A 12,259-nucleotide genomic window follows, 5' to 3' on the forward strand; every position below is an offset into this window, starting at 1 on the left:
AAACAAACTTTTGTATCTAGTTATATATTTTTATAGTGTTCAATATAAGTTCTATAAAAAGACTTGTATAGCTTTTTGTTAATTTTATTTTTTTGGAAAACACTATTCCTAGTAGTATATTATATAATATTATAACTATAAACAAGAAATAATAAATCATTATACATTAATTTCTTGTTTTGTGTATTATATAATTAGATTAGATTTATTTTAATAGCAAGTTTTCATTTTGACATGTACCCATGGTTTAGTGTATTTTGAATTCTCTGGAAAGTATTATTATTATTATTATTCATCTATAGCAAATATACAAGGTGGCAAAGGGGCGTGGTGGTTAGCATTGTTGCCCTGCGCCTCCACAGTCAAGGGTTCGATTCCCGCCTGAGGGTCTGTGTACATAAAGGTTGCATGTTCTCCCCATGCTTGGTGAGTTTCATCCCACAGTCGAAAGACCTGCAGATAAGGCTAATTGGTGTTCCCAAATTGCTCTCACTGTGTGTGTGTGTGTGTGTGCCCTGTGTTGAAATGCCACCTCATCCAGGGTATACCCCACCTCATGCCCTAAGTATCCTGGGTTTTATGTTCTTTTTTTTTTGCTTCATTTTTACAATTTTATTTTATGCTTGTGCAATTCACTATATCATTAAAATAATACATTCAAGCTTAAATTTTATATTCAAATTTAAATAAAATAGATAATAATAGACATTTGCAGCTTTTTGAGATCAGAAAGAAATACTCTAGAAAACACTAAGAAATAATAAATCATAATTTTTTAAAATTTATTATATTTTACGCAATTAGATTTTTGTTTTTACTCTCACTCATGGTTTAGCTCATTTGGAATGTTCTGGAAAGTATTCCCATTATCATTGTTAATACTACTACTGTACTACTACTACTACGTGACCCTGTGGCTCACGTGCACGCGCACGTTCCCTGTGGACGTGTGAGCGCGCTCTTCCGCTTTTCTTTTCTTTTTTTCTGGAGGAAGTTCCTGAATGGGGCGGCGCGCGCTCGGAGACGCGGAGGGGCGGGTGCGCGCGCTGGGAACAAAGTTCGGCACGCCGCCTCTCCCAGCTGCGCCGCGGTGTGTGTGTGTATGTGTGCGAGCGCGCGCGTGCGCCTTAATCACGCACTAGAAGAGGAAAAGCGCTAAAAGTTGCTCGGCTCGCCGGCGGCTGTGCGGACGGGGGAAACGGAACTGGAGACGCGGAGCTCGAGCTCGTCTTTGGATCCGCGCGCGCTTGCGGGATTGTCTTTTGATGTCCAGAACAACAAAGACAACAACAACAACAAGAAAAAGAGAGAGAGAAGGAACACACACTAGTGGGAAAGAGAAAGAGTGCGCGGACATGGCCTCGCGTGCACGAGCCTAAATGTGCACGGGGTTTATTTCCACCCTGAGTCTCTGAGACTTCACACTCAACTTCCAGAGACTCTGCAGAGGTAAGAGGGAACGTTTTTTTCCCCCACGGGAATGCGTGGTGCACTCATGACGTCATTAGTTTTAGATAAAGCTTTACTCTTTAGTAATTAATTGTTCTTAATTAAACCTAATTATTGCACTCAGTCCAGCAGTTCTACAAGTCTGTTCCTTTTCCTCAAGTCATTGAGTTCAATCACTATTGACTTTTTTTTACCCCATTGACCTCCATTGACCGGATCTTGTATGTACAGTAAGACAGGTGAGGTTGTAAGGAACTGCGACTCCCTTAGAAGGAACTCTTTAGGGGGTTTGGATTCTTCTTAAGACCGCGCGTGTGTATATAAAGTCATCAGGGTTGTATTTTCATGAATTCAGAGGCAAAACTCTTCAGCCCCGGTCAGTATCCTCATCGAAGCATTATACGAGGGCGAGTCGAAAATGTATCCACACTCCGGTTACATTAAAACTTGTTAGCTGCACTGTCTCATCAGCGCGTTCTCCTCAAGACTGCAGGTGTGAAAGTGTAACCGTGGTACGAGCAAAACTGGACACCCCACTTGTGATTTGCATGAAAGAAGAGCAGCATGCAGTTATCGATTTATTTATTCTTTTTTTTTGGGGGGGGGGCGTTGTCTGAGTGGACGAAACAACTCACGAAAGAACATAAACAGAAGTGTTTGGATGTCTGCAAACAAAATGTAGATACTCCAAGTAAGGTGAAAGTTTCTTAAAGAGAGTCGTTACTGGTGACGAGATTCCTCACGAACTCATCACAACCGACCCTAAGTACGGAACGGAAACATCCTCCATTGCCGACCGAGAAAAGGTTCAAAAGTCGACCATCGGCTGGAAAGTTCAGTTTTCTGGGAACCTCAAGGGCCAGAAGTATTGGAACATCATCAGGGATAAGGTGTAACAATCAACAGTGTTCGTTACAGTGAGACGCTTATTGAAGAGCTGGAGACTGTTATCTGAGGGCGTCGTAATCTCACATGGCGATGCACGTTCGCACACTTCTGCACACACTGTCGACTTTGTTTAGAGGTGTTAAAGCATCCTCCCTAATGCCCTGGTCTCGTTCCGTCAGCCTTTCACGAGGATGAAGATTCTCTTCTGATGAAGAAGTGAAGACAGCGCTGCATTCGTGGCTCACAGTTCGGTCTAAAACATTCTTAATGAGGGAATATGAAAGCTTGTTGACAGATGGATAAAGTGTATTAAAAAGCTAGGAAAGTATGTCGAAAAATTATGCATTTGTCTTTTTCTTTTACAGCAAGAATGCAAATAATTTTTCACTCGCTCTTGTACCTTTTGTATTGTTTATAAATTAAATTTTTTTGGACACAATCAGGGAGTTTTGTTACCAGTGTTGGGGGACGTTGCTTTTTAGAGTAACTAATAACTTTACAAAATGTCTACTGTCTACTGTCTTTAAAAAGTAATCAGTTACATTACGGCGTTACTTTCTAGTAGCTAGTTCGAGTAATTTTCCATTGCAGAAAATGAAAACTCCTTTGTGAGTCCTCATGCATGTTGTTTTAGTCCAGACCTTTATAATTATTCTACCATCATCACTCAGCGAAGTTTGGCCCATAATCTGTTAACTACTAATACCCCTATCTCACCTACGCGGTTTCGCACAGTGGCCATAAGTACGGTTCATCATGATTCAACCAGTTTTTGCGCTGTGATTAGGTTTCCATTTTTCCTCGCGTCAGTCCTCGCATAGTCAAACTGCATGGGTGAAAAAGGGGTATAACAGCAGGAATAACAGAGGGGGGTGGGGTATCGGGGCGGGGCTTGTAGGACAACTTTCACACACATACGGATTGGGATTGACTGCTGTCTGGATCACGGATTACATAATTTGTCTAAACAACAGATTACATTTTTGAAAAAGTAACTAAATAACTGAGTACGTAAATGGTGGACCGAATGCATTAGATTACTCGTTACATCAATAAAGCAATCCAATTACTCTAACGCGTTACACTAAACACTGTTTGTTACAATGATTAAATATTGGGTTATTATTTTTAATGACACTAGGTAATGCTAATTCATTGAACTGGGCGAGCAGTGATTAAACAATTAAGCAATTAAAAAACACAACACTGCTTTAACTTAATGCTCTAATTAAATAAGTGTATATTTTTATGCTTAGTACAATAATATAATATAAACCAGGCTAACTAGAGCATAAAGCCATTACACCATGTTGTGCCATGAAATTCAGTTTCTATCCCTGTCTAAAATCATATTGTTTTGCATGACATTAAATGTCAATTTCATACTGTATACCAGTTTTTAAAAATAGTAGATTTCAAGACCTTCACATTAACAAGATTTTAGACAGAGATAGAAACTGAATTTCATGGAACACCACGGTGTAATGGTTTTACGCTCTAGTTAGCCTGGTTTACATTATAATCACGTGTAAATCATCAATCTTTCAGGATGAGTGTTTTGAAGATACACTTTCTGGCCAAAAAAGAAAAAAAAAAAAAAGAAGTTGCACACTTTAAGATTTCTTTGACTGCCTTTAGCTTTGATTATGGTGCACAATGTGGTGGTTAATTCACTGTATGGAAATGATTCCTCATGCTCCCAGAACCTCATTTTAACAATTTGAATCCCTTTGGTCGTGCCATCAGGAAAGAAAAACTCCATAGATGTGATATCCTGGTCATTCAGTACATTCAGTTCGACAGCTGACTTCATTATATTGCCACGTAACGTTGCTGAGTCTAGACCTGAGCAACTGAAACAACCCCAGATCATAACACTGCTTCCAGAGGCTTGTACAGTGGACACCATACATGATGAATCGGAATTCATTTCAAATCCACATAGTTGTTTTTGGTACGTGATGAACACCAACAATTTGGACCTTCTGAAATGGTGACTTTTTATTTGGATTTTTTTTTTACTGCCTTCAAAAACGAGCACGTTTGAACACCACTTGTTGTCGTAATTACTACACAGTACCGTGATCCCCAAACTGGGAGCATGCTAATAATAATAATGAGGTTTGCTAATATGAGCTACAACAGATGGTCATGCAACAGATTTTGCACGCAAACTGCTCAACCATAGTTAATTGTACTTTGTAATGTTTTGTTAATGAGGGAATTAGATGATGTGATTGAGTCAAGCTTCTCTTCTCCTAAGTTGCTAAAGTTTTGATAATGTGGCTAAAAATTGTTAAATTTAAGGTATGATTTTTATTGTTAATAAAAACAGTTTGCAGAACATTTTATAGGTTCAAAACTAACAAAAATACTGATGGAGTGTATAAATTAACACCATAGAGGTCTACACACAAACCTTTGAAGACTTGTGACCCCCCACTAGGAAACTAAGAGTAACAAATGTGGTCTGTAGGAAGAAGACAAACAAAGAGGTGTATATGTGTATGTGTGTGTGTGTGTGTGTGTGTGTGTTTGTAATGTAATATTTAATGGGTTTATCAGTGTTGCCTGGGGCTGCCCCATTACTCCACTGGTCCCTACTCCAAAATGCAGTTCGTCTACATGCCGCTGAGGAAACTGCCGTAATTGGTTCTAAAACTCCCCGGGACGGATTTAAACTTGGACCTTTGCGTCACTTCTTCAGACCTGCATGCCAATCCGGTTAGGTTTTGACACCCACTTGACGATTATCCTTTCTTGGAAAAGATCCAAACTCGCCGTTCGTTTTCAAACATGTTCAGATTAGATGTTTGGAGCCTGGATGCTTCGCTCAGACTGACTGGCTAACGTCTAGAAACGTTTTTAAAAGGTCGATCTAAACGGGTTTAAAAGTCAACATGTTTGAGTTTATAGTTTTTTTTTGCAGCATGAGTTTGTTCTTAACCTGTTAGTTCAGACGTTCATTTAGGTACGAACCGATAATCGGTTATACAGTATATCGTGGTATATAGGAGGAATGTTATTGGTATCGGTGGAGTTATTGATGGGTTTTATAGCCTTCTAGTCTAAAAGTGGTATTGCTGTGTTAATTGATCCCTCAAAAGGATATAAATTGGCAAAAATGTAAGACATATTTCCAAATAAAACAGTAACTTTGGACGTTCTTGTGTACAAATGAAAAATTCTTGTTCTTCCTGAAAAAGATAATTAGATAAAGATAGTTTAGTGTGCACCACCTGTATGATTATAGAGAAACTGCACCATTTTATTTTTTTAAATGAAAACACATATAACAGAATGTATATATAGATATTTGGGTCAGTGTTGCAAAATATTTATTGTCACCTAAATTAATCATGATGTGCAATCTCTGTAAACTAACACACCTATGCAGCATTGTTTAGCCAAAAAATAGCTCTCTGTTTTTTAGCTCTCAGTTCTTCTGACCATGGATTGTGCTTGCAACACTGTAAGTGTTTTTATTTTTATTTTTGCACTTGTGTTCCTGTGCCAGGAGAATGCAGCCTGCTGTAGTGAGATTTAGGTCAGGTCTGGAGGAAAGGCGGCTAAACTTCTTGCACAGCCAGAATTACTACAACAAGAAACTCTGTGGTAATCGGATCATAATAGACGGAAAGGCATTATATCTACCTGTATACATTGCAAAACATGAGTATTATTGCTCGAGTCCCAAGGTGTCAGCTAACACTGTCAGCTTTGATGCTTTGCTGTTACGAAACTATTGTTTCCTGACTGTTTTTTAACTGCATTCTTTTGCTTTGTGTGTATACGAGTCTAAATCTGCCACACCTCCACGGCGTGGTCTTTTGTTGACAGTCGGACCTGTGATCCTTCCGACTGAGGCTACAAGGACAGGATTTTCCTGCTTAAAAACTATTTGAAAAGTTTTGGTGGATCTACATGACTGCCGTAGTTAAACACTATTAAAAATGCTTGTGCTAGTCAAGGTGAAGGGCAGTTGTAGAATAATTATTATTCTAAGCCACGCCTACCTTGTTGGTGCATGCTGTAGATGTCTACTATACACACATCAAGCCTTCCAATCTGTTGTCGGCTGGATATTTAAGTTTATTTTTAAGATTAGTTTCCAATACCAGCACACCCCGTATAGTGTGTTATACCAGTACTGGAGTCAGCCTTGATGAGACCACTGATAAGTTGTGGTTTTAAGGAAACCCTTTACACATAACAAGGTCACACATGAAAACGTGGTGTGCATAACAATCCAGAGTACCAGCATTTAATATACAACGGTGGGCAATAGTACTTCATACTAAATATTGTTTGTTGTGTAGCAAATTTATTGTATAAAATAACTAATAATAATTACTATTTAAATTGTCCTTATTAGAATATATCTACTGTACACTACTCGTATATATCTTTAAGGTTTTTTTTTTTTTTACATACAGTACACAGGCATTTACTTTACATGTTCCAAGTATACAGTTTAGCATGAAAAGTGGAATTAATAAACTTCAAACTCTATTTTTTGTTAAATTTGTTTAAATGCACATGGTACACAATAAGTTTTTCTAAAATAGCAAAGTTCATGTACTTTTATAAAGGCTGAAAGTGGCCGAGGAGATTGTGTAAAGTCAGGCCAAAATAGTTTTTCTTCAGAAGGAATTGGCTGTTTCTAAGTTACAAGTTCAAAAATGATGCGGGAAGGACTGCGACTGGATTCTTCACCCTTATCCCAGGAGATCACCCAGGCCATGGCTGCAGGAGCTTAGGGGTTAGCACTGTCGCCTTGCATTGCCAGGTCCTGGGTTAAGTTCTCGCGTTGGGTCTGTGGTCATGGAGTATGCTTGTTCTCCCCGTGGTTGGTGGGTTTCCTCCGGGTTCCCTTGGTTCTCCTCCCACAGACAATCTAGGAAGACGAACGACTAGAGTGACTAAACAAACTAATCCAACTAAAGCTGATTTTAACAGCTGAAAAAATAAAAAGCTAATTAAGAGCCATTAAGTAATTACAGTACGTGATTCCTAATCCGAAGAGTCGATTATTGGTTCCAACAATCATGAGATTATAAGAAGAATAGTTGCACATCCCTTGGCTTTCACTTTGAGGGATGAAGAATCTCCTGAATTGTAGACTTAATAGATAAATATGTGTAAATGATTTGTTTTTTAGGTGTCAAAGTGGAAAGTGAGCGCTCCCTCTCCCGCCGGTCAAAATGGCGACCTCGGCTTCACAGGTGGACGCAGCTGAAGGCGGAGCAAACAACGAGTTTAGTGACATAATCAAGTGCCGCTCAGGTAGGTCACCTTATGGGGTTGCTGATGTTTTATATATAAGTTTTTTTTGTGGATAACTGGTGATGGGAGTTGTCAGATGGCAGCTTCACATCAGCACGTGAGTCCTCGGTGTTTGTGTGCTTGTAAACTTGAATTCAGCTGGAAGGAAAAAAGAGAGAGAGAGATGGAGGGAGTGAATCAGAGTGTGTCTATCATCTGTAATGTAATATTGTCACAATCACGGTTGCTAGGATTTCATAAGGCAGCGTAACATGAAGGTATTGCCTGTAGTTCAAGCCAGCCTGGTGTATATCATTTTGCTTTTCAGCAAAGCTTTCCTGTCTCTTGGTTTATTCCTGGATGAGAATGAAAGTGAAAATGAGGAATCCATGTACAAATGTTCCTTAATAACCTTGCATGATCCGCAGTGACCATGGTACAGTATGTTCTGGTTCAAGATTGCACTATTTTTTTATGTATCAGAACTTGCAGTTAAACCAGAAGTGAATTATTTTCCACCTCAAATTGTCAGGCGAGTAAACCACTTCTTAACCTCTGTGAATGGAAGAAGGACAATTGTATAGTATAATCTCATCAGTTTCAAGTTTGTTGTGGAGACATACTTTATCTTTTATAAAACTTTATGCATGAGATGTCAGAATACTTTTGGATGAAGGGTGAAATAATTTTAGATAGCTAGTGAATGTACGATAAGTAATACAGATAATATAAAGTTAGCACGACTGTTTTTTAGTAAAAATAAATTGTATCATGCCTCATACAAGTTTTGGTCGTGAAACTTATTATTTTTAACGGATAATGTTAAGCTTCCTTTACAGTTTCTTTATATATTTCGAATCTAAATTTGCGAAGAGTAGATCAAATTGCTTTTTGTACCAAAAATGTTGGTGTTATTTCTTCGCACCGCAGCGTGGCTCGCTTTTCCTCCTTTTCCGCATAACATGGCAAGCAGTATTTTTATCTTAGCGACTTTAAATAAGGCAAAAAAGCGCAGGGTAAAAACATTCTACAGGCGTAAATGTAACCTAAAAAGGAAATGATGTAACATTTAGAAATTAAAAATAAATCATCATTTGTGGTGATCATAGTGACTTCACTTAACTATGGTCTGTATCACACCATCCTGTTGTGGAATATTTTTACTATAACAGCATGCACACAGAGTTTTATTCTTGTGTATATATATATATATATATATATATATATTTAATTTAATATATCAACGCAGAAGAAGTAGGAATTGTGTTGGGATTTTACCACAAAATTTGCATTGCACTTGTACCGTGACCGTGCTATGTGATTGATGATAAATAGAGTTCACTAGAGTATTTCATCTCTATTTAAATCATTAATTCTAAAGGATGCGGTAAGAGTTAAACTCGAAAAGTCAGATATGTTGTGGACAAATAAATCTACTCACATTTCACATTTCAAGTCACATTGTTCAATTAAAAATGTTTGGTCAAATCAGATTTGAATGCCTTGAAGACTGACATTAATAATTAAAAGTAAAGTTTAATTCAATTTTATTTGTATAGCGCTTTTAACAATTGTCATTGTCGCAAAGCAGCTTTACACAATCAAAATAATTATTTAAGTTTGTATGGATTGTGAATGTGTATGAATCAATATGGTTAGATCTGTCCCTGATGAGCAAGCCGAACAAGTGACTTTTAACTGACTGTAATGTGGACGTGTCTGCACTTTAGGACTCACAAACACATGATACGTCTTTGCTCGCACCATCTGGGTTAAAACACATTTTATTTCTGCGACCGCTCATTCATTTCAAACAATGAACGTGATTTTAGCGAAAACATGTCTGGAATTTTGCGGTGTAGGATGGCAAGCTGTTAGTCGACTGTATTTGTTGAGGCCCAGAAGTAGGAAGAAACCCAGATGCCTCAATGCTGTTTTAGCCATTGTTGCTAGCACTGCTATAATATCCCAGCACTGCTGGTTCTGACTGATGACATCAGCAAGCGCCCTACACATGCACAGAGACAAAAAAGTTGCATGAATTCCTATCTGTTCTGATTTCTGTCCAGAAGTCCTATGACCACATATCGGATATGTATTTGATCTAGAACACATATGAAAAGCATCCGGTTTGATAATGTCTGTAAAGTCAGTAAAGTAGAAGAACAAGTGTAAACTTGTAGAAAGGAAGCTGTTTGCGTTTTGTTGAGAAACTGTGGGTTTTATTTTAGGAATTTGCAAATTTTTGAGAATTTAAAATTTTAAAATTTACCTAAACAGTTCCCATTGTTTCAGATAATTGAGTCAATCAACAGAAGATCGCTTAAATTGCGATCGATTAAATCACACAGCTCTGTTTAATAATAAACATGCAACTTTTATTTTGAATTGCATTTTATTCCCCTAATATTGTGAACTGTTCTAAAATGCTAGGTGCATATGAGAGAATTTTCAATATCTAAATTCAATTGAAAACAAAACCACAAAACCTGGAACAAATGGAGTGAAAAGGAAAAAATGGACGAGGAGCTGAAGGAAAAGGAGTACGGTCCCACGTCCTGTCTTTGCATCCTGTCTTGAGTACGATATGAGCTGCTGTGCACTTTTGGTGCGTGTTGTAGCTGTGCAGGATCTGCAGCGGAGCGGGATGATTTGCAGTAGTGTTTTCAGGCTGAGGCCCGTCTTAGGGGACGTTTATTCTCTGTTGCCGTGTGGGTCGGGAATGCCTCAGCCTTCCCCGGGCTGGAATTCCTCTGCGGATCTGGATTTATGACGCTTTTCTGCACCACAATGGCTTTATTTTATAATTTTTTTTGCCAGGGTTTTGGTTGCCTGGTAACGGTCAGAAGTAAAGTTGTGTGTATACGTGTGTGTGTGTGTGTGTGTGTGTGTGTGTAATGATTCAGCTGCTTAAGCAGAATTCCTGTTTCAATTTCCAGCCTAAGAAACGGACTAGTAGATTGTTAAACCCTGATGAGTTTCCCTTTTGCGTTTTATACCTAAGTTTAGAGATTTAATTTTAACATTTTAACAAACTAAGTCAAATACTGCACCTCTCTGCATCTTACTGATGACATTCGTTGTCTACTGCTAGTAAAACAATTGGGAAATAATAATCAGTGTGGCACTCCTCTAAAGGAAAGTGTCTAATTAGCGTTAGCAATTTTTTTTTTTTAACAACTTAACAATCGTCTTTTCCTCAGAACACTCACTCATAGCTTACTTTCACTACTTTTTAATTGTTATTGTAAAGTTAAGCATTTTAGCCACTTAAGCATTACTTGATTTACCGCTAATATGACTAATTGTGCTAAATGCTGTATAAAATGCCACAGTATTTAATTTTTTTTTGGACAAAATCTTACCAGTATGTTGGATTGCATTTTCATTTAGCAGTCAATGCTAAAGATTTACTTCACTCTAATTTTTGCCTTTTTATTTTAGTAATGTCTTAATACTGAGGTAAATGTTGATGTTTTCACAAATTTTTCCCTGTTTTTGTGAAGCTAAGTGTAATAAATTAAGATATCTGAGGTAAATGTCAATTATTCTGATAACATTTTGATAGTCACTGCACATTTAAAGACCTAATAGCATTGTGCTAAGTGTGTTTTAGGGTAAATGTATCATTATCAAGGAATTTATTAGAAATCTACAAACATATCTGTGGTAAATGTTGATATAACAGATTGTTTTGTTATATTTTTATGCCCACTGGATATTAAGGTTTACCTTTTACAGCTTAAATAAATATAATTATAACTACAGTGTAATTGTAGCTTGTTTAGAGGCTTGTCTGAGGTAAATATAGTTTTTTTTTATTTACATTTGGCTGTTTTAAAGTCTGTATACTGCTATACAAGCTGGGTGCTTCCTGTAACTAAAGTATAGTTTAGTCTTTTCTTTTTAAGATCTATTTGCTAGTTGGCTAAACTTAGATATTAGCTAGCTTATGCTAGGTGTCCTCATTTCCCAGTTGCCTAGCAACAGTGGCCTTAGTTGAATAGTGAGCATATGATCATATGGTTGACCATTTGTCATTGTGTGTGTGTGTGTGTGTGTGCGTATGTGTGTGTGTGTTTATTCATCTGTTAAAGGGTGTGCTAGTCTGTAGATGTGTGACGAAAGCAATGGAAGACCTTGTGCTTGTATTTGCAGCTGTGTCGTGTGTGTGTGTGTGCACGTGCAGTGAAAGTGGTCGTTCGGTATGCATGCCTTGGTTTTTTCCCAACATTAGGGAAACTTAAATAGGAAAAAGGAGTGGAGATATTTTCGCAGCTGTGTGCGTGTGTGTGTGTGTGTGTGTGTAAGTGTAAGAGAGAGATACTTTTCTGATGCCTTTAGAGGAAGTAGATCATCCAATATTTTAACACCTCACCACTCACTTTTAACACATACATACAACTCTTTCTCTTTCTCTCTCTCTCTCTTTTGTCCTCCCTCCTCTACTCTTTCCTCACGTTTAAAACCCCAGGCAATCATGACAGGAAGTTTCTCCACTCAGCTTCCACTTCTACTTCCTCTCGCTCTTCCTGTAATTGTGACCGTGCAATCCAGTCATAACAAACCCTTGGCCTCTTCATTTTGAATCAAGCTATAATCACCTTCAGGAAATTATCTATAATGCTTGTATAGTGAAAGGCCTAATGAGGGGTGT

At 37.9% G+C, this 12,259-nt stretch overlaps 1 protein-coding gene across 7 annotated transcripts in view; it reads left to right on the plus strand.

The window, feature by feature from the left end:
• The first annotated feature begins 1,121 nt into the window (after positions 1 to 1,121).
• Positions 1,122 to 12,259, plus strand: part of LOC128510467 (utrophin-like) — a 210,171-nt gene continuing 199,033 nt past the window's right edge. For all 7 annotated transcript variants that reach the window (XM_053482764.1, XM_053482771.1, XM_053482770.1 and 4 more), the window contains exons 1-2: positions 1,122 to 1,449; positions 7,499 to 7,623. In XM_053482764.1, coding sequence (XP_053338739.1) covers positions 7,542 to 7,623 — 82 coding nt within the window. In that variant the 5' untranslated portion in view covers positions 1,122 to 1,449; positions 7,499 to 7,541. The remainder of the gene's footprint in view (positions 1,450 to 7,498; positions 7,624 to 12,259) is intronic.

This window comes from Clarias gariepinus, chromosome 22, assembly GCF_024256425.1.
Source record: "Clarias gariepinus isolate MV-2021 ecotype Netherlands chromosome 22, CGAR_prim_01v2, whole genome shotgun sequence".
NCBI lineage: Eukaryota > Metazoa > Chordata > Actinopteri > Siluriformes > Clariidae > Clarias > Clarias gariepinus.